This window comes from Sciurus carolinensis, chromosome 3 (genome assembly GCF_902686445.1).
Source record: "Sciurus carolinensis chromosome 3, mSciCar1.2, whole genome shotgun sequence".
Taxonomy (NCBI): Eukaryota; Metazoa; Chordata; class Mammalia; order Rodentia; family Sciuridae; genus Sciurus; species Sciurus carolinensis.
In genome coordinates, this window is record NC_062215.1 from 47333205 (window position 1) to 47357205 (window position 24001).

The following is a 24001-nucleotide window of genomic DNA, read 5'->3' on the forward strand; positions in this document are numbered from 1 at the left end:
AGACAACGAAGACAAAATATTTAATCTTGAAAACAAAGTTGACCAAACAGAGAAGATGGTAAGATATAATGAATGAAACCTCCAAGAATTATGGGATATCATGAAAAGACCAAATTTAAGAATTATTGGGATTGAGGAAGGCACAGAGATACAAACCAAAGGAATGAACTATCTATTCAATGAAATAATATCAGAAAATTTCCCAAATATGAAATATGAAATGGAAAATCCAATACAAGAGGCTTACAGGACATTAAATGTACAAAATTACAACAGATCCACACCAAGGTACATTATAATGAAAATACCTAACATATAAAATAAAGATAGAATTTTAAAGGTTGTGAGAGAAAAATATCAGATTACATTCAGGGGGAAACCAATACAGGTATCAGCAGATTTCTCAACCCAGACCCTAAAAGCTAGAAGGGCCTGGAACAATATTTTTCAAGCTCTGAAAGAAAATGAATGCCAACCAAGAATCTTATACCCAGAAAAACTTACCTTCATATCTGACGACGAAATAAAATCCTTCCATGATAAACGAAAGCTAAAAGAATTTACAAATAGAAAGCCAGCACTACAGAACATTCTCACAAAATATTCCATGAGGAAGAAATGAAAAACATTATGTAAGTACACATAGGGAGGAACTACCCTAAAGGAATAGCCAAATAAAGGAGAAACCAAGTCAAGTTAAAAACCACAAATAAGCCAAAACAACCAGGAATACAAATCATATCTCAATAAAACCCTGAATGTTAATGTTAATGGCCAATTCATCAATCAAAAGACATAGACTGGCAGATTGAATTAAAAAGAAAGATCCAACAATATGCTGCCTTCAAAAGACTCATCTCATAGAAAAAGATACCCACAGACTAAAGGTGAAAGTATGGGAAAAAACATAACACATACATGGACACATTAAAAAAGTGGGGGTATCCATTCTCATATCAGATAAAGCAGATTTCAAGTCAAAATTAGTTGGAAAAAATAAATAAGAACATTTCACACTGCTTAAGGGAAGCATAAATCAGCAACACATAACAATCATAAATATTTATGCCCCAAACAATGGCTCATCCATGTCCATCAAACAAATCCTTCTCAATTCCAGGAAACAAATAGACTACAACACAATAATACTAGGTGACTTTAACACACCTCTCTCATCACTGGACAGACCATCCAAACAAAAATTGAACAAAAGAACCATAGATCTCAATAACACAACTGATAATTTAGACTTAACAGACATATATATAATATTCCATCCATCAATGAGCAAATACACTTTCTTCTTAGCAGTACATGGATCCTTCTCTAAAACAGACCGTATATTATGCCACAAAGCAACTCTTAGCAAATATAAAGATAGAGATACTAACTTGTATTCTATCAGATCATAATGAAATGAAATTAGAATTCAATGACAATAAAAAACAGAAACTATTCCAACACCTGGATATTAAATAATATGCTACTGAATGATGCATGGGTAACAGAAGACATCAGGGGGGAAATAAAAAAATTCTTACAGGTAAACAAGAACAAAGATACAACATATCAAAATCTCTGGGACACTATGAAAGCAGTACTAAGAGGAAAATTCATTCCATGGAGTGCATTCAATAAAAGAAGGAAAAGTCAACAAATAAACAACCTAACATTACAGCTTAAAGTCTGAGAAAAAGAAGAAAAGATCAACAACAAAAGTTGACAGGAAATTGTTAAAATCAGAGCTGAAATCAATGAAATTGAAACAAAAGAAACAATCAAAAAAATTGACAAAATAAAAAGATTGTTCTTTGAAAAAATAAAGAAAATTAATAAACCTTTAGCCACAATAACAAAGAGGAGAGAAAACTCAAATTACTAAAATTTGGGATGAAAAAGGAAATATCACAACAGACACTATTGAAATACAAAACATAAATAAAAGCTATTTTGAAAATCTATACTCAAACAAAAGAGAAAATCTCAAAGACGTCAACAGGTTTCTAGAGACATATGATCCATCCAAACTGAATCAGGAGGACACACACATTTTAAGTAGATCCATTTCAAGCAATGATATAGAAGTCATCAAAAACCTACCAACCAAGAAAAGTCCAGGACTAGATGGAGTCTCAGCTGAGTTCTACAAGACCTTCAAAGAAGAGCTCATTCCAATACTCCTCAAAGTATTCCATGAAATAGAAGAGGAGGAGACCCTTCCAAACTCATTCTATGAAGCTAGTATTGCCCTGATACCAAAACCAGACAAAGAAACATCAAAGAAAGAAAACTTCAGACCAATATCCATGAAAAACACAGGTGCAAAAATTCTTAATAAAATACTGGCAAACCACATACAAAAACATTAAAAAAAGAGAGTGCACCATGATCAAGTGGGGTTCATTCCAGGGATGCAAGGTTGGTATGGAAATAAATAAACATAACTCATCATATCAATAGACTTAAAGACAGGAATCACATGATTATCTCAATAGATGCAGAAAAAGCATTTAACAAAATACAGCAATCAATTTGTGCTCAAAACACTAGAAAAACAAGGGATAGTAGGAACATACCTGAACATTGTAAAAGCAATATGCTAAACCAAAGGCCAATGTCATTCTAAATGGAGAAAAATTGAAAGCATTCCCTCTAAAAACAGGAACAAGAAGGAAGGCCCTCTTTCACCACTTCTATTTAAAACTGTCCTTGAAACCCTGGCCAGCGTAATTAGACAAAAAGAACATTGAAGAGATACAAATAGGAAAATAAGAGCTGAAACTATCCCTATTTGCTGAAGACATGATTCTATATTTAAAAGACCCAAAAAACACCAGAAAGCTTCTACAACTCATAAATTCAGCAGAGTAGCAGTATATAAAATTAACACCCATAAATCAACTATGTTCCTATACATCAATGATGAATAAGCTGAAAGAAAAATTTAGAAAACTATCCCATTCACAATAGTCTCAAAAATAAATAAATAAAATACTTGGGACTCAATCTAACAAAAGAGATGACAGACATCCACAATGAAAACTAAAGAACACTAAAGAAATTGAAAAAGACCTTAGGAAACAGAATGATCTCGCATGTTATTGAATAGGCAGAATTAATATTGTCAAAATGACCATACCACCAAAAGCACTATACAGATTTAAATTAACTCCTATTAAACTTCCAATGACATTCTTCGTAGAAATAGAAAAAGGAGTTATGAAATTCATTTGGAAAACTAAAAGAGGCCCAGAATCACCAAAGCAATCCTTTGCAAGAAAAGTGAAGCAGAAGGCCTCACAATAACCAGACCTTAAATTGTACTATGGAGCTACAGTTACAAAAATGGCATGGTATTGGCACAAAAACAGACATGAAGACCAGTGGAACAGAATAGAAGACACAAAGACAAACCTATATATACACAGTTATCTCATACTAGACGAAAGTGCCATAAACATTCATTGCAGAAAAGAGAGCCTCTTCAACAAATGGTGCTGGAAAAACTGGAAATCACATATAGTAGAATGAAATTGAACCCCCATTGTTCACCCTGCACAAAACTCAACTCAAAGAGGATCAAGGACCTAGGCATTAGATCAGAGCACCTGTGCCTACTAGAAGAAAACGTAGGAGCAACTCTCCAACATATTGGCTTAGAAACCAACTTCCTCAACAAGATCCTTAAAGCACAAGAAGTAAAATCAAGACTCAATTAAATGGGATGGTATCAAACTAAAAAGCTTCTTCATACCAAAGGAAACAATCAAGAATGTGAAGAGAATCCACAGAATGGGAGAAAAATGTTTGCCATTTGCATATCAGATAGAGCATTACTCTCCAGGATATACAAAGAACACCCAAAAAAACAAACCAAACCAAAACAAACAAACAAAGAACAACAACAACAAAAGAAGTAATCCAGTCAATAGATGGGCAAAGGAACTGAACGGGCACTTCACAGAAGAAGAAATAGGAATGGTCAACAAATATATGAAAAAATGTTCAACATCTCTAGCAATTAGAGAAATACATCTTAAAACTACACTGATATTCCATCTCACTCTAGTCAGAATGGCAATTTTCAAGAATAGAAATGACAATAAATGTTGATGAGGATGTGGGGAAAAAGGTATGTTCATACATTGCTGGTGAGACTGCAAATTGGTGCAACCACTCTGGAAAGCAGTATGGAGATTCCTCAGAAAACTCGGAATGGAACCACCATTTGACCCAGTTATCCCACTCCTCAGTATATACCCAAAGGACTTAAAATCAGCATATTATAATGATGCAGCCACCTAATGTTTATAGCAGCTCAATTCACAATAACTAAGTTATAGAGCCATCCAAGTTGCCTTTCAACAGATGAATGGATAAAGAAACTGTGAGATAATATATATATATATATATATATATATATATATATATATCATACTGTCATGTATAACCAATTAGAACAAATACAAATTTTAAAAAAGTAAAAGGATGGAGAAAAATGTACCACTAATCAAAAGAAAATGGAAGCTATATTAATATTTCATATAGGCAAGACTTCAGAGGAAGTAAAATTATCAGGAATAAACATGTGCTTTACATTACAGAGAGGTCACTACTCTAGGAAGAAATAATAATCCTTTATGTATTTGCAGAGCATCAAAATATGAGGCAATAACTGAGAGAACTGCAGTGATAGACGAATCTACTATTATAGTGGATATGTTGAAATCTCTATGAGAAATAGACCAATCCAGCAGGTAGAAAATCAGTAAGGAATAGTGGAATTCAAAAGCATCATCAATGAACTTGACATACCTGACATCTACAGACCACTCCATCCAACAACAGCAGAATACACACTCTTAAACTCACCTGCAACATCTATCAAGACAGACCACATCCCGGGTCATCAAACATACCTTAACAAAGTTAAAAGAATAAAAAGCATAAAAAAAAGTTCTGTTCTTAACACAATGGAATTACACTAGAATTCAGTCAGAAGGAAAACTGGAATGTTTTCAAATAGTTCTAAATAACAACCCAATTAAAAATGGGGCTCATTCTACCACTTCTGTGCTGCTGGTGTGCTTGGCACTCACCATGGCTCATGAAAAGCACAAGGAAGGAGTCAAGAATGGGAGCAATGATCATATTAATGTGAAGGTGACAGGGAGGATGATTCTGTGATATAGTTTAAATAAGAGGCACTGCACTGGGGATGTGACTCAGTGGTAGAGCACATGCCTAGAGGTACAAGGACCTGGGCTCATTCTTCAGTACTGCAGCCCTGGGTTTGATCCTCAGTACCAGGAAAAAAATAACAAAAAAAACTAGTCTTGAGAATGACTGGGTTTGTTAGTAAGACATATCAGATTGCAAACTGATGGACAGCCAACTTATGAAACAGATGATGCGTGTGCAGCTGAAAACAGAGAATGAAGATTCAGTTGATTTGTTCCAATGCAGACAGGCAGTATCCACTAAAAAGGGAACTTGCTTACTTTAATTCAGAATGCTGCTCTTACAGAACAAGAATACAATCTCAATGATCACAATTTGTTCTACCACATTCTAACTACTATAAATGGATTTCTCTGTTCATTCACCTCCTGTCCTTCTCCTTTATTGTACATAAAGTGGGTGGTGTATGTGCATAGTCAAATTGCATTCTTTAAATTAAATGCTAACAGTATTTTAATTAACATCAAATGGAGATGGGATGGGGGAAAATACTGGTCCTGTAAAAAGACCTGCTATTTCCATGAATGACATGCTCAGTTCTTATATTTATATTCTTATATTTATATTCCAGTAAATTCTGTTGCCCCCACTATTTTAACAAAACAACATAAAAATTCTTGCATATGTTTTCAGCTTCAGAATACTGATGCTTTCTATTTATCATTACAAAACCAAGGACAACTTTATAATTATTTTACATGCAGTTATTACAGGTAGGGCAATCTGTCATTAAATTCAGATAAAAGACTCAAACAAAAATAAGACATTGATACTATTTCTGCGAAATCAGGTGTTTTGTTTAAATGAACTTATTTTTTAAAAGCTTTTAAAAATTAAGAATCAAAAATGGGCAAAAGACCTTAACAGACACTTCATCAAAGAATTTATGAAGATGGCAAGTAAGTATATAAAAAAATGCTCAGCATCATGTCATTAAGGAAATGCAAATTAAAAAAAAAAAAAGACACCACCATGTACCTACTACACCAAATGACAACACCAAATGTCAGAACAGATGTGGAGCAACAGGAATGCTCATTCATTGCTGGTGGGAATGCTAAATAGCATAGCCACTTTGGAAGATAGTTGGCAGTTTCTTACAAATCTAAACATTATCACTGTAGGATTCAGCAATTGTGCTCCTTGGTATTTACCCAACTGAATGAAAACATGTCCACACAAAAACTTGTGCATGTGTGTCTATACAATCTTTCTTCATAATTGCCCAAACTTGGCAGCTACAAAATTGCCCTTCAGTAGATGAATGGATACATAAACTTTGGCACATCCAGAAAATGTAGCATATTATTCCATGTGACAAAGAAATGAGCTTTTAAACTGTGAAAAGAATTGGAGGAAACTTAAAATGCATATTACTAAGAGAGAAGCCAACCTGAAAAGGCTACCTATGGCATGATTCCAACTATAGGACATTCTGGAAATGACAAAATCATGGAGACAGTAAGAACAGCAGCTGCCAGGACTGAGTGGAGACAGAGGGCAGCGAGGTTGCTCTCTAGGATACTGTCATGGTGGATACACACCATCACACACTTGTTCACACCCAGAGTACACCAAGAGTGAGTCCTGAAGTAAACTATGGAACTGAGGTGATGGCTTGTCAACGTAGGTGCCTTCAGTGAGCACACTCCAGTGCGCAGCAGGATGCTGACAAGGTGGTAGCTGTACATGAGTGCAGGAGGAGGGCATGTGGAATGCTCTTTAGAGTCTACTTAATTTTGCTCTGAAATTAAAAGTTCTCTTAAAATAAGATACATTAAAATTTTATTTGCAAATGGTGCGACCATTATGGAAAGCAGTATGGAGATTCCTCAGAAAACTTGGAATGGAACCACCATTTGACCCCATTATCCCACTCCTCAGTTTATATTCAGAAGACTTAAAATCAGCATACCACAGTGACAGAGCCACATCAATGCTTACAGCAGCAGCTCAATTCACCATAGCTAAAATATGGAACCAATCTAAATGCCCTTCAACAGATGAATGGATAAAGAAAATGTGGTGTACACACACACACACACACACACACACACACACACACACACGATGGAATTTTACTCAGCTTTAAAGAAGAATGAAATTCTGGCATTTGCTAGTAAATGGATGGAGTTGGAAAATCTCATGCTAAGTGAAATAAACCAATCCCAAAAAACCAAAGTCCAAATGTTTCCTCTGATATGCGATGCTATTTCACAATGTGGTGGGGAGGAGGGAGAAGAATAGCATTACTTTATATTAGGTACAGGGGAGTAAAGAGAGGTAAAGGAGTATGGGGGTAGGAAAAATAGAGTGAAACACATTATTACCTCATGTACATATATGACTACATGATCCTATTGTAGGATGTGATCTTACAATATGTATAATCAGAAAAATGAGATTATACTCCACTTATGTATGATCTATCAAAATGTACAAATGCATTCTACTGTAATGTACAACTAATCAGGACAAATAAAAACAAATTTTAATTCACAAGAACAGATAAAAGCAAATCCTCTGATTTATGAGATCCACATATTTGATATCCACGTATTTAATGCAAGCTTATTTTCATCTTTCTGTCTGCTCCGATTTGCTCTGTTTTTCAAAATCTACCATTTTCTGTACATTACTTGTACATTCAATATCTACATTTTCCCCATTATTTGTAGTCTTTTTTTGGCTCTTTCCTTAACATTTAGAAGAAATTACCAAGTTTTCCTCTACACTAGTGGTTCAACTTTCTGCAATGCTAATCTCTTCTTGACTAAGAGCAATTTCATACTCACATTATTTTTCTATGCTTTAAAAAATAATCCCCAGCCTCATTCAGTTCCCTTTCCATTTTACTTGGTGATTTCTCATTTTCTCATTTTCATCCACTAGTGCCTAACAACCATATTCCCTTGATTTTTATCTGGAGACCAAGATATGCTGCCTGAAATTTATTATGACTGTAAGTAAATATTTTTTCCAAAGTGTTTGAATTCTTGGGTACAGTTGACCCTTAGTATACATAGGTTCTGCATCCACAGATTCAATTAACCATAGATCAAAAATATTGTAAAAAAAAATTACAGTTCTGAACATAAAGATTTTTCTCTGATCACCAATCCCTAAACAATACAGTATAACAACTCAGTACATAGTATTTGCATTGTATTAGGTTTTATAATCTGGAGACAATTAAAAGTGCACAGAAGGAGGAGTGTAGGTTATATACAAATACTACACTGTTTTATATATGAGATTTGAACATCTACAAATTCTAGTGTCAGCGGGGGTCCTGGAACCAATCCACCAAAGATGGATGACTGATGGATGACTGTACTTTATTACTCTTTCTAACACAGAAGAATCATTTATTCAGAACTTTTTTTTTAAACCTTAAAATAGTGACCATCTCTTTCTTGCCACTTATTTCCACACATAATGTTCTCAGAACCTAAATATGGTGTGATGTAAATTTTGGGACATTGGAGACCATGGGGCTGGGTGGGGAGACACTGATGCCTTACAGGACACCTATAGTCAACTCCACTTCTCCATCATGATGGTGAATGATGATGGTTTAGTGAAGCCATCGGACCAGGGATCATCCTGTTTTTAATGTGCTCTGTCCTTCATTTTAGGGAAATGATATGACTGTGCCCAAGTTCCTTAGTGTCATTATTGCCTGGGATCAAGAAGCTCCCAGTGGTGTTTCAGGAAAGTCCACATCTGTGGAAACTTTGCCACTGCATGGCTTCCTACTGGGAATGGTCATTCTTGCCCTTAAATTTCCTCCTGGAAAAGGTTCTCCTGGCAGAGAAGAATCTCAGTATCATGAGTATTCCTAAACTCTTTCACAGCTTTCCACATCTAAGGAGGTAATGGTTCTGCCAGGATCTTGTTTAGTAACTTCTAAAACACTACTCTAATTTTGTAATAAGAGAAGATGTGTTCCAGACCTGATGCTTTTACTCTTTTTTCTTTTTGGGGTGTGTACTGGGGACTGAACTCAGAGGCACTTGACCCGAGCCACATGCCCAGTCCTATTTCGTATTTTATTTAGAGACAAGGTCTCACTAAATTGCTTAGCCCTCACTTTTGCTGAGGCTGGCTTTGAAGATCTTCCTGCCTTAGGCTTCCAGGCTGCTCGGATTACAGACACGTGCGGACATTGTCTTTTACTCTTGACAATACATGTGCATTTAAATCATGAACATGAACAGAACAACCCCGCCTAGCAATTGTCTTTCAGTTGCCATCTTTTCCAGATCTAAGCTTGATTTTCAAAGAGCAAACATTATACATTCAACAATAAAATGGCAGCCAGGCACGGTGGCACACCTTGTAATCCCAACTACTTGAGAGGCTGAGGCAAATGGATCGCCAAGTCAGCCTCATCAATTTAGCAAGACTCTGTCTCACAATAAAAAATAAATTAAAAAAAAGAAAAAGTGATGAAGAAGAGTCCTAAGTTAAAAGAAACAGAGAGGAAAAAGCTAAGTAAGAAAGATGTAATGTGGGTGGAGTAAGGATAAGAATTAAAATAATGGAATGTGGAGAGATAAAAGCAGGGAAGGTGAAGATGAAAAACATTGCTTTTCAGAGAAAATTCCAAGACTGCAGTCAGCCTCAGGCATAAAATCAAACTAGCACGACCTCCATCAACTGGAACCACTTCATAATCATTGTTTCTATTGTTACTTCAGCATTCATAGGTCCTTCTTCACTTTCTCCCCTCTAGTGAAAAATTAACAATGTCTTACCCCTCTCTTAGATGCACTGGTTCAGGGTTCTCATACAGGAAGTCACGGGAAGAAAAGAGAAAGCAGGCACCAGTAGAGGCCTGAGGTTTGTCTCTTCTTGAATATGGAAGCAAGACAGGAACTGGCTGGGTTGCTCAGAGAACACAGGCAGAAGAGGCTGCACCTGCCATCCAACTGAGGTCCCAGCAGGTGGTGTCTTCTGGAACCCACCTAGACTTGGCTTCCTGGTGGGTTAAGATCCTCTGGGTCCCAAAGATTTGAGGAGTCCTGTTTGGTCCTCCCTGTGAAATCCTCCTTCTAAACAAAGAGGACTCAGACTCCTACTCATTCATCTGTAGTCCACACATTCTAATTTTTCTAGTTTGCTACAAAGTAGGGGACTACAGAGATTTGTCTTGCCTGCTGAGGAAGTATGAAACTACGAAAAGATCAGAGAGGCCACACCCAATGAACCCAGAAACAGGAAGGTAGACCAAAGTGGACACCTAAAACAGTTGGCAACCAACAAAGTAGAAATAAGAGTCAGAGGAGAACTTCAACAAAACCCACAGTGAGTGCCCTAAGGTGATCTGCTTAGCCCACAAACAAGATTAACCAGAGTCCACTGTGGGTTTTAACTATGAGAAAGAATGGGGACTATCTTACTTCATACTATATTTGCTATGAAGACATGAAAACAGAATTATACACCATTGTCCCAAGAACAGACACAGAGATTAATAGGACATGGAGTTCACTAATGAATCTGAGGAATTAATAGAATTTCACTTCTGGGGAAGATGCTTATTTAATAAATGCCACTGGCATAATTTACTATCCATCTAAAAAAAAAGAAAAAAAAAAAACCTGTATCTTAAGCTATGTATAAAACTAAGTACCTGGTGTCTTAAAATGTATAAGATGCATTAAAAAGTTAAAATGACAGTATGAACGTGGTTTATCCTTCAGGTAGAAGATACACAATGGTCCAGGCAGAAACTTTTCCCAGAAGAAATAAACTTATATGATTAAGTTTTTATTGGTAGACGCCAAAATAAACAAAGTCAAAAGGCCAATGGCAGATGAGAAAAAATACCTGGAGCACAGGCACGCACACACACACACACACACACACACACAAAGTTTAATAACCCTAGTGTACAAATAATTTATGTAACCTGATATTTTAAAAAAACAAGATATTAGCCCAACTGCTAATAAATACAGGCAGTTTCCCAAACTGAGAATATCTATAAATATATGAACATTGTCCAATATATACAGAAGATATACTTATTACATATTTCAAAAGAAATGCATAAGAATACATTAAGTGGATTTCTTTTGGGAAAAGTTCTTGCCTGGATCATTATGTATCTTCTATCTAGATGGTAAACCATGCTCATACGTTCATTTTAATTTTGTAATGCATATTATAATAACATAGAGATAACCCCCCCACATACACACACACCACCAGATTGGCCAAAACTGTACATTACAGGTTTCAGTGAGGGGAAATGTGTAATTTATTAAATTGATGGTAAAAATGTGAATTATAATTTCCTTTTCAGAGAAGCAGAATGTCAACCTCTACTAAAATTGGGGGAAAAAATGTGTGTATAGACTTTGATATAAAAATATCATCTTGTGTAATGTATTCTATAGAAAAAAATTTACCAGGATATAATTATATATATATATATATATTTATCATATCACTTTAAGAGAAGGTAAAATAAAAACAAAAACACACCAGTTTGAATTTCCCTCAATATGAAAATACTGAAATGTTATGGTGCATGTGTATACATTTATGTGTGTACGCATGTACATCTATGTACACGTGTATTTATATATGTGTTTGTATTCCTTTGCATGGACTATGATGAATTTTATTAAAAAGGCTACAAGGCTACATTAGGTATGTAGTCACTATCCTGACGAGATGTCCTAAATACAGTGTTAATACAGAAAATTAAATGGTAGGTTAATACAATATAAACAGCATGACCATTTTATTAAAAAACAGCAGTAACTAGGATAATTTTATATATTTGTACTTGCTGGTATGATTGTCCAGAAAGGTGTTGAGGGCTATATAAAATGGGCTCTAACACTGGCTTCCTTTATCTTTATAAATTTTATGGCCACTCAGCATATAATACAATATATTATCGCGTGAAGTTTTAATGAATATTGGTGAGAAGAGATATTGGTCACCTTGTTTGGAAATGGGCTGACAGGCAGGAAGGGAGAGAATTACTGGTGTTTTCATAATATATTTTGTATATCTCATTGGTTATGATTAATATATATTACTTGATAATCTTAGAAGATGAATATTTTTTGGCACAACAGGAAATATAAGAAGCGACACAAAAATTTATCAAGCCATCTCATTTTCATTCTGGTGTATTTAGATATTCTCATTCAGTCTTCCCACTTTTATACCCCGTGTACAGGAAATGGTATTTAAAAAAAAAAAAAAAAAAAAAAAGGTTCTTAACTGATGAACATCTATCTATGGTAGACAGTTAAAAGAATACACAGAGTAAAAGTGAAATCAGCAGGGGAGAAGAATTATACTTCAGGACTAGCACATGTGCCATTTACCCAGGAATTTATATAACAAATCCACTTTACTCACAATGCATCTTAGATCTGACGTACTGGTCTCACTTTGCTTGGTTCCATAGAATGCTAGGTTGGGAGATGATGAATTCTTTAAAAATCTTTCAATGTTTCTAATTCCAAAGAGAAAGTCTATCCAATTCTGAATGTCGTCTGAATGCAAAGTCAAAGCCACCTGCACAGAGTGGCTACAAAAGAATAAGCCAAATGGAAGCTAAGAAGACTGGAGAGAGTCGTAAAGAACAGAGGTGCCTGCATGCAAAGTGGTTACTTTCTTTAAAACTGCATGTGACAAAGATAACAGGAGCCCAGAATAGTTATAGAAACGTGGTATTTTGGGATCTAAATACAGTTCTGGTTTCCTTGGAAACCCAAACTGACACATATGCATGTAACCAGATGTACACACACACAAGGGAACCATGAATGGTGTGTTGCTAATTAAGTCCTCCAAGCTGTGTGTGGGGAACGGAGATGGGAATCGTGAATCGGCACAATGTAGGGCATCACTCCACAAGCACAGTCACACTTTTTAGCATGACCCACTCTCCCCTAAAAGTGGGAAGATTTTCCTCTGTGACTATCTCCATGGCTAGCATTTCAACTCCAGAGGTCCTCATCTCCCAGGAGGTTCAGGATGGGTGATATGGTGACTTACGAAGTATTAAAAAATAGGAATAATTGTGTGTGAGGCAAGACTCCTCAGTAGTCTAAAAATTCTCAATAGTCCTATGTAGCCTCCAATTTATTTTTTGAGACTTGAATGTCTTACAGAAGTTTCCCACAGAGTCCCGATTTTGGGTTCTTCCTGGACTCCTGGGAGATGCTAGCTGGCAGGCAAGTATGGGGTCATGCAGTTCAACTAGAGATTCACTAATAGAGTTTTACGAGAACTCCAGTGAACTAAGGAGGAAATCCCTGAGGGTTCCCCAGTCTGTCCCAGGGCAGAGGCATAAAGAGGGCAGGTACCCTGCAAATCTCCACTCTGTTGGCAGCCTCCTCCATCTCTTCCCTGAGGGCATCAGCTTTGGCACCCGCAGGCTGTAAGCTGCTGGACAGACCTGAAGACTTGGAAGTCTGCTGCCACCTGATGGAAAAGAGGAGAAAAAGAGGAGAGAAGTGAGACAGGTAGAGCCCTCTGGGTATTATGGGAATGGTAAGCACTCTCACCAGAAAGGAGAAGTAATGAAAAGGTACCAAGTGCTACATCAGGAGAAAGGCAGCTAAGATTTCCACATCCCAACTGTTACCCACAGCTGAGGAGTGGCTGCCCTCCACACAGGACAAGCAACCCCAATTTTGACACCGTCTTCCTATTGTATTCCAAACACTAAGGCCAAACGACAATCACTATTGCAGTCTTTTTAAAATCAGTGTTATTTTTACTGACCAATCGCAATTTTATACATTTATGGGGCACACTGTGATATGCTGAGATATGGATACAATGTGGAATGATCAAATTGAGTTAATTAACATCCATCACCTCACTTATTTTTGATCTGAGATGTCTGAATTTAATCAGCCAATCATAGTAATAATAATGTAATATATTTCAAAATAACTCCCTGTCTTTAAGCACAGTCTCTGTTATTCATATAAGTGCACTGCAAGCACATGAGTTTGGAAATTTACCTACTTTGACTGAAGCCAATAAGGCATACTAAGTGAGAAGATATGCCAATAGGATGAAAAACACACCTGAAAGCAAATATCTCCACCAGTAGACACAAAACAACTACCCGTTCACGATTAGATACCTTGTGTTATGGTTTGGAACTAGAATGTCTCCAAAAGCTCATGTATTAAAAGTCCAACTCAGCAAGGTTCAGAGGTGGGGCTATTAGGCAGTGATTGGATCCTGGGGCTCTGACCTGGCAGTGAATTTATCCATCACTAGTTGAATGGACCATTGGGGGTGGGGCCTAACTGGAGGAAGCAGGTCACTGGGTGTGCCCTGGAGGGGTTAAACTTTTCCCTGCCACACCCCACGTCCCTGCTGCCAGGAGCTGAGCAGCTCTTCTCTGTCAAACCCTTCCACCATGATACATCTGCCCTGCAGCCAGCTGACTGTGGACTGAACCTATGAAACTGTGAGTTAAAATTTCATCCTCTGAGTTGTTCTTGTCAGATATTTTGGTCACAGTGATAATTTATTTACTTAAAAATTTACCTGTGTGGGGAGAATACCGGCCTTGCTAGGAAGCCACTCAGAAAACTTTTAGGGGGACATATAAATACTTCTGTTTACTATATCATCATCAGGCAATTGCCAGACACTGATCCTGAAAGAAGGTTCCAGTGACAGCAGAAGGTAGTAGGTAAAGCATGGCTCAGCAGCGAGTTCCTCTCTGGAGAGTCTGTGAACTCAGGCCAGCAAGTAGGCAAAAGAAACCAAGTAGGCCACTATCTTGAAAACTAGTCCACTGGATCTTTCCTTTTCTACTTGTAAGAGAGGAAAGAGGTATACAGCTATTTCTAGGCCATAAGAAGAACAATAGTGTAATCAGGATGATAAATGGCAGCCAAGCCTGGCTTCATCTGGGGAACTCAGGAGGCGGGGAGGGTGTTGCCGGGGCTGCAGCCCTGTCTTCAGGCCAGGCTGGGTGGGCCCAGGTAGGAACATGGGTCATGGGCTGCCAGGCATTTCAGTGAATGAGAGTATTTGGAAATCTTCACGTGAACTCCCCTGAGGAAATGTGACAAGAGATAAAATGACGTCTTTTAAACCCCATGCAGGCCAACGCTGTTGACCAAACAACACATCTCTGTGGGCACCGTCTGGTTCTCGGTCCGACAGTCTGCAGCCTCCAACACAGGGACAAAACATGGAACATCCCCCTCATCTTGAGAGTCAAGAGTCTCATCACTAGGGGTTTCCTCTGCCTGATTTTTCTTTTCTCTTTTGTTATCAACAGGAACAACATAAAAGCATAGGGCTCTGTAATAGCAGGGACACTAAAAAAAGGAAAAGCAAAGGTGTCTTTGTTAACAGCAAAAGGTAGCAAAATAAAGGATTCTCTGTCACTTAAAGAACCTAACCATGGGAAAATCACTTTTAAAAAAGTCTTTGGGACATCAAGCTGGCTTAACGCTCCAGGGATAGACACATGCCCTAGGAAACATTCCTGATTCCCAGATAAGAATTTAGGGCAAATTAGAAAGGAGGTGTTCTACTCTAGGTGATTTCAAAATTTAAGCTGAAATGACGGAGCAGAAAAGAATCAGTGAGAATCCCTGAGTGATGCTTTCTTATAAAGGTCTGCCCCACACAAATGACATAGATGGTTAATGCCTCCCTAACGTAGCCTCGTTAAAGTATCACGGGGTTTTCTGGCAAATAAGAGATGGCACAGCTGTGATTTTTATCCAAGACAATACAAATGTAAATACTCCAAGGAGATTATGGAATCAAGTTACAACCACATTCTGAGTACCACTGTGTGAAGAAAAAGCAACCAAAAGGCATGTGTGTGTCTGTGTTTATGCATATATACATATATACACACAAAACATACATATTATAAATAACACATATATAGTAACTAAATGAAAAGTTGATTTTTATGGCTTTGTAAATTTGGATTTTTTTTTTAAACACCTGAATTACATTTAATATATGTAAATTAAAATGAAGACATTTCCCCATTATTTTTTATTCCCTATCCTCCCCTCACCCTGCTAGATTTTGTCCTTTAGTCAGTATCCTGGTACTTTAAAAGCATACACTCTTCCCTTCTGTCTAGGGAATTTTATTGGCAATATATATTGAGTAATTCATTTTCATATTAAAACATGGTCATAAGATGCCAAAATAGTGGTCCCTTTGTGGAAACCAAGTAACAAAATATCAAGGGGAACTGGGAAAAAATTATACAAAAAATAATCCATTGGGAAAAGCAACATGAGCCATGAATTTGGAGGTATGGTAGTCTCCTCAGCCCATCCAGTCTATAAAGAACCTCAAGAGGTGGACTTTTCTTTCAGAGAAGAAACGGGGAGACTGAACATCATCCAAGGAGAGTACAAGCTTTGAAGCTTGAAGAGCGGAAAGATAATTCTTCCTACTAAAGTAGCAGGCGCGCTGCCATCATCTTTGGGGATAGAGGGCTGTGACTCTATATCCTGAGGAGATAAAGGCAGCACACGAGCTTCCAGGAAACCCCAAGGAGACAGGTGAGTGAGAAACAGTGGTTTGGAACTCTGCAGACTGAGTCAAGGAGGCACACGCAAGAGGTCCAGAAGAATTCTTGGAAGGCAAAAAGGAAAGCTCCTTTGTGGGACATCCATTGTCTTCTCCCTTCCTCTGTCACTGGCGTCCTCTACTTTTTGAGTCACTCCTTCCACTCCTGCTCTCCCGCCTCTTCCTCTTTCACCAAGGGAGGTGAGCTCTGGATGGCAGTCTTCTACAGCCCTGGAATCTGACCTTTACCAACACGGGCTTTGCCTCCAAGCCGTTCGCTTTGATGCTTACCTAATTTTTTATAGCCAAGGGCACTGCTTTCCAATGCATAGCAGTGCTATCAGACTCCTTTTAAAAACAGATTTATTTTGAAAATTAATCAACTACTTTTAGAAGATACACAGGCACAGATGGCAAAAAAATCATTCAGGTGGATTGAGGTCTAGGAAATACTAAATAAGGAAAGTCTTGTCTCTCTGCTGATTTTACCTGTTTTATTTCTGTCCTTGGGGAACTGCCCTAAGCCTTTTACTCTTCCAGATGCAGAAGTCCAGGGCACCAAGTAGTTCTGGTATTGGGTTCCTTTTGTAAAGTACTTGGGAAGTGATGTGACTTATTTCACCTCATTTGATACTCAAAACAACCTCCTCAGGTCTGCCCACAAATGCTACAGGTGAGGAAATGGGTATTCTGGGAGATTAAGTGACTTTATCAAGGTCACAGATCTAGAAAATAGCGATCTGGATCTTAGGACCTGACCTTCAGAGTCCTGTGGCTGGATTCTTTGTACCATATCCCCTCATCCAAGCACATTCTGTTTGTGTTTCTTCATTTTGAGAAAATTAAAATGAGATGTAGACATAATCAAGATTAACCTACAAAGACCTAAGGTAGAAGCGAATAGTTCCTTCCATGTTAATACTCAGAAATGTGCACTAGTTCACTAGTGTGTGCTAGTGGCACCCCCACTCCACCCCCATAAGACTAAAGGGCAAACATGCACATCTCACAGGTGACAGCCAGTCAGTGCCATCTCAGGGCCTCTGACACTCCCCTGCTGCAGGGATTTTTGGTGGACTCTGAGAAGCAAGTTAGAGCAGTCATGTAAGACCTTAAGTTCTCTCGGAAGGGCCTCAGGTTTACAGTATGATTACAGAAGGAGAGATCTACCTCTACCACCAAGTTCAGAAAGAGTAATCCCCAGAACCAGAACACTTCCATCACTACAGATGTGACATAGCATCCGTCCTACCTTTTGGTTCCCCTTGTTCCCTCCATCCCAGCCATGCTGTTCTTCTTTCTGCACCTTCAATATGTCATACTCATCCCCACCTCAGGATGCACTTGCTGTTTCCTCTGCTGTAGACAACCTGCATCAGATCTCTGCATGGCAGCCTCCTCCTTACCATGTAAGTTTCAGACGAACTGACGTGTTCTCAAAAACAGCTCAGTTTTACCCCAACTCATGTTAATACTTCTTTCTCCACCATTCCCCTCTAGAATTATGTTGTGTGTTGAGATTGCCCTGTTTGTTCCCTTGCCCAATATCTATTTCCAAAACCCAATTGCAGCCTCCTTGAGAGCAGGACCCAGGGTGTTGACCTCCCTAACTCCAAGGCCTGGTTTGCACCAGACGTTAAGAAAAAGCTAGTGCAGGAGGGAACACGCTCACCCACACAAACCCACCCCCACCCCAAATGTGGTTGCTACTCCCAGAGAAGCAGAAAGAAACGCCAAAAAATTCTACCTGGTTCGTGAGGAATCCATGTCCAGCACCAACTTTGCTAGATGTTTTCTCTGCTTCTGAATATTTGGGATTTCCACCTGTGGTTACAGAAGATGAGAGACATGAACTGAAGTACATGAAAAATTCTTTCAGAACTATTCTTTATGAACGATTGATAGGCACCCAGTAAGTTTTCAAGTTGTGTATCGATCCTCATTTTCACGTGAAATCCCTTTTTGCCGCCTCTGCTTTACTAGGGTATAATCGTGAACAAACAGAAACTGTCTATGTTTTAGGTATACAACCTGATGTTCCAATATGTACACATTGTAAAATGACCACTAACATTAAGCTAATGAACATATCCATCACTCCATCACCCTGCATAGTTACCATTTTCTTTCTCTACAACTTTGTGTGTATGCATGCACACCATAAGAACACTTAAGATCTACCTTCTCAGCAAATTTCAGGTACATAATACAGTATTATTACTTTCTGTCACATCATACAGTTCATTAGAACTACATAAATTTACTGATCTTGCATAAATGAAATTTTGTGCCTATTATAGTCTGGATCTTAAATATGCCCCAAAGGTCCACATGTAAAAGGCCTGTGGCGCTACTGGGTGATGGGGTCTAGCTGGAAGAAGTTAGGTTGCTACAGGCATGCCTACAAAGGGAATACTGGGAATACTGGCCCTTTCTTATCTCTGTTTTTGTTTCCCAGCTACCCTCAAGAAAACAGCTTTGCTGTTCCATGCACTGCAGCCACGGTGTGCTGCCTCTTCACAAACCCAAAAAGAGCCAACTGACCACGGAATAAAAACTCTGAAAAACCATAAACCAAAAAAAACCTCCTTTTAAGTTAACATTCTCAAGTATCTTGTCACAGTAATGGAAACCTGACTACCACACTACCACAGTAACCTCTGGCCAATATTAGATGAAATTCTTGATTCTTCTTCCTGAGTTACACTCTGCTGTCTCTTCCCTGGAGACCTGCCAGGCCCCCTTTCAACTCAGACCATCTCAGAGGTTCTAGGCTCCCCTGTTATCTGGGCCTGGCCACACTTCACCCAGCAAAAACAGGCTCAACCACATCTCTCCACTTCCACAAGGGCAAAAAGAGGGGAGAAATGAAGGGAGCTGAACAGTCACATCTGACACTCATAACCTAACTCAAAATGAAGAGCAGGAATCAAAGGAGCACTGGCCTCAGGAGATTTGAGGCACCATGAGGAACAGCAATAGCAAGACATTTTATATTTGCATAAATAAAGTAGGCATATTTGTATATTTATAGAAATAAAGTAAGATTTTTTTCCAAAGTAAATAATGAGTAAACATTGCCATTCTGGTTTTCCTCTGTGATGAGTACTTCCATCTTGGTTGTATGTGGATGCTCTTTTTATATTTTTCTTTCTAAAATTGACTTCCCTGAACATTCCAGTGCAGGATTTTGGTTCCAGGCCCAGCAAAAGTAGGGCAGGATGTGAGAATTAAAAAAGAAAATTGGCCGTAAATTGAACTAAAATCATCTCAGGCTATTTTCTTTGATATATATATATATATATATATATACATATATACATATATATGGAAAATGTGAGGAAACCCAACATTCTGTGACGTGTTCTGTTCACTCTACTGAGCAAGGATGAGCAATGTGCTAAGTGCACCGACCTCCTGCACCCAGGGGAAGTCTAAGTGCCTGGAGACAGCCTGAATCTGCACAGAGGCCTAGAGCAAGGCTGGGGAGAAAGTGTGTCCTTGACAAGTCATGCAAGAAGAGTCTGCTTTCTGGGTCAGCCTTGCTCCTGGGTTTGCTTCAGGCTTTGGCCAGAGTCCTAACCTATCCTGCCTTATGAGGAACACAGGGCCTCTCATGAATGCTCCAGGTGAAGGGATGACTGGCCACAGGATGGAACCCAGAAGCCTAGAGCTGGTCTATGTCAATCTATGTCCCAGTATTATAACTAAGATTTTCTCTTTGATTACCTCTAGGTACATGAGTAATTATCTATACTTCTGTCCAAGAAAGAATACAAGAGGATGTGGAGGTATTGGAGGTGATCCAGAGAAGAAACCAGACATGGTCTAGGGCAATGCTGACCAACACAGTGGCCTCTAGTCACAGACAGCTATGTGATACTAAATTTAAATAACAAAAATTAAAATTGGAAACTGAGTTCCTGCGTTGCACTAACCATATTTCAAATGCTTAAGAGCCACATAAAGCTGGGGATACATAGAACATTTCGATCACTGCAGGGAGTTGCAGGGGAGAGCAGTGCTTAGGTTTTATATGGCTGATTAAAGGCAGCTGGGAGGGGGCCCAGGGTTCTAGGTAAATCAAACCCCCCAACTATCTCTTGTCTCTCTTGATAAAATTTCACTTGGTAGAAGTCGGCTAAACTGACACACAGACATGAAGCTAGCTCAATATTAAATAGTTTAACTGAGTGTACTTAAGTCCAAGGAGAAAAGATCATGTAAACATCACCCACAAGAGGCCCTGCAGGTCCCAGACTCCTTCTAAGGACAGCCCACCATTCACTTCACTGGGGAGGGGGTGGCAGTCAGGATTAGGGGTACAGAAGAAAGTGAGACAGCCAGCTTTGTATCTTTACCCATCAGAACGGCAATACAGGAGGCTGTGTGTGAGAGGAGGAGCAGCGAATTGTGGAAAGGGTTGCTGTATCTGGGAAACTCGACCATGGGGTTGGGTTGTGATGATTCCTTATGAAAAACAACGCTGAAGAATGGGTAGCAGGATAGAAATAGTAATAAGGCAGCAGGAGGAGTGAGCAAGATAGCTCCTGCTGTGCCCTCCCGGGTCACACAGCCTTGGCCTCACCTCAGCCAACAGAAACAGGGGCTCAATCACATCTCTCTCCACTTGCAATTCAAAATGTATCAGTTCCTGAGCCAGCTTGTCCTCTGTCTCTCCACAGAGTTTCAGCATCTTCCTGCAACAAAGGGGAAAAAATATACTGAACATCCCGGAGGACAACAATGTTGCCTAAGTTATGCTCCCGTCACCTCCCTGCAGAGTCAACTTCGCCCAAGTCAATGCCAAGAAGCCGGTTGAGTCCCACAGCAGCCAGTGTCCAACTGCTTCAACTGTCTTCATTTCTGAAATGATCGGTTCTTCCAAACAGTGCCGAAGACTCTCTACGTGCCCAGAACGAAAGGAGATGTTTGGAAAACATAACAGAAATGTGGATAAAATAGACTCACATATGTCAAATCCACAGACCTAAAAAGAACCAGATGGTTTGTTTTATCCATCTCCTGGGAGTCCTGGAGAAACTAGTTAAGATTGACCCATTAACACATACCAAAACACATACCAAAACTCCCTTACTCCTAAGTCATAAAGATTTAATTAGTACAGGAAGAACAGTTAATTATCCAATGGAAAAGTAGGGGGGAGAAAAAATTCCAAAAGTTTCTTTCTTTTTTTTTTTTGGTACCCGGGATTGAACCCAGGGACCTGAACCACTGAGACATCCCTAGCCTTTTTTTTTAATTTTATTTTTTTTTTAGAGACAGGGTCTCGCTTAGTTGCTTAGGGCCTCGAAAGTTGCTGAGGCTGGCTTTGAACTTGCAATCCTCCTGCCTCAGGCTCAGTCAATAGGATCACAGGCATGCACCACCATGCCTGTGATATATGCATGCATAGGTAGATGAATGTAGAATAGATTCTAATACCTTTCATATCTGCTGCAAATGTCAACTCCCAGGTTGTGGATTTATCTTTGTATATTTTTAATGGTGACTTTAATCTGATTTTCTGGTCCTTACGCCCATATTTCTAATACTACTTCTTAAGTTTTTGTTTTGTTTTAAGTATCAAGGATTGAACCCAGAGGTGTTTAACCATTGAGTCACATCCCTAACCCTTTAAATTTTGTATTTTGAGACAGGGTCTTGCTAAGTTGCATAGGGCCTGGCTAAATTGATGAAGCTGGCTTTGAACTTCTGATCCTCTTGCTTCAGCTTTCTGAGTCACTAGGATTACAGGCATGCACCACCGTGACCAGTTTATTTCTTAAATTTTAAAATGTTAAGCTTTAGTTATTGACCATCAACTATGGAAAATTAGAATTTATCTTTGATTACATTTGCCCTCCCTCCATTTATTTATATAAGTACATGTTCAGTATTTATATTTTGACTATACTACAGGGTATGATTCCTAATCTAAAAGTCTGCAGTTTTCAAAGTTTTGGACTTTGGAGCATTTTAGATTTAGGATTTTCAGATTATGAATGTTTTTACTGGTCTATGCAAATAAGTATGCGCAAATATTCCAAATTCCTGATAAAACCCAAAATCTGAAAAACTTGTTATCAAGTGCTTCACATAAAAGATACTCGGCCTGTATTAGGAGTTAAGCTGGGTACCATACTATGATTACTGGTCCTTCCTGCACATTTATCTGCTCTCCCGGGAGTCAATAATTGCCTTGTTTCATTTTCTATGTACGTGATGAAGCTTAAAATCTCCACCATTTTTCTAATTTGTCTCTTAAGATACTGAATCACACCTGATGTGAAGGAATTTTGTCTTCTTGAATTCATGTCTCCTGGACTGTACCACCTGACCGAGTTCTCTTTCCTTATATGCCTATCCTAGGGTACAGCTATCTCCCTGGCATCTTCCTTCAGAATTTCCTAGGGTTCTCTGTCCCTCTGTCCCGGGCTGGATATTCTGTCATCTTGTGCCTACTTCTTTCTTGGTCACACTCTCACAATGCCTTAGGTTCCTGAGAAAAAAGAGTATGAGGGAAGTCAAGTTTTCAGATCATATGTATCACAATATTCTCCTCTGCCCTCATAGAAATTGAAACTTGGGCAGGATGTTGGATTCTATGCTGAAGACTGTTTCCTTCAAAATTTTGAGGGCATGTCTTAATAATCTTCTAGCGTAATTGCTGTTTTTGGTTGAGTCAGGAAGCATTCACAATTCTGGCTTTTAGAAATGTGACCATTTTTTTTTTTTCTGGAAGGAATAAAATCTTCTGTCACCAGTATTCATGATCGTGAGCCTTAGCACAGGTTTTATTTTTTCCCGTTGTACTGGAGTTCAATGGGCCTTTTCAGTAAAGAAACCCAGGAACTTCAAGTTGAAAAAAGCTTTTGAATTATTTTTATAATAATAACTTTTAATATCACTTCCTTCTCACCTTTTCTAAGAACTGTTATTCAGGCTAAAGTCTTCCTGAATTGGTTCTCAAAATTTCTACCTTTTTCTATTTGCTATATCTTTGTTTTCTTGCTTGATTTTCTAAGCAATTTCCTCCAATTCATCTTCTAACCTTCTAATGAGAATTTCACAGCTGTTGTCATATTTTTTTCTCATTTCTATGAGCTTGCTTTTGATCTCCGAATGTTTCTCCCTATAAACTTCTCGTACTAATATCCTTTTTATTCCATGGATATACCATCTTTTCTTACCGCTTGAAAAC

At 38.4% G+C, this 24001-nt stretch overlaps 1 protein-coding gene across 5 annotated transcripts in view; it reads right to left on the minus strand.

Moving 5' to 3' along the window:
• Arhgap44 (Rho GTPase activating protein 44) overlaps nt 1-24001 on the minus strand; it is a 176251-nt gene that overhangs the window by 43879 nt on the left and 108371 nt on the right. For all 5 annotated transcript variants that reach the window (XM_047543049.1, XM_047543047.1, XM_047543050.1 and 2 more), the window contains exons 5-7: nt 21386-21497; nt 18545-18621; nt 13584-13701 (exon numbers count right to left, since the gene is read on the minus strand). In XM_047543049.1, the coding sequence (XP_047399005.1) occupies nt 13584-13701; nt 18545-18621; nt 21386-21497 (307 nt within the window). The remainder of the gene's footprint in view (nt 1-13583; nt 13702-18544; nt 18622-21385; nt 21498-24001) is intronic.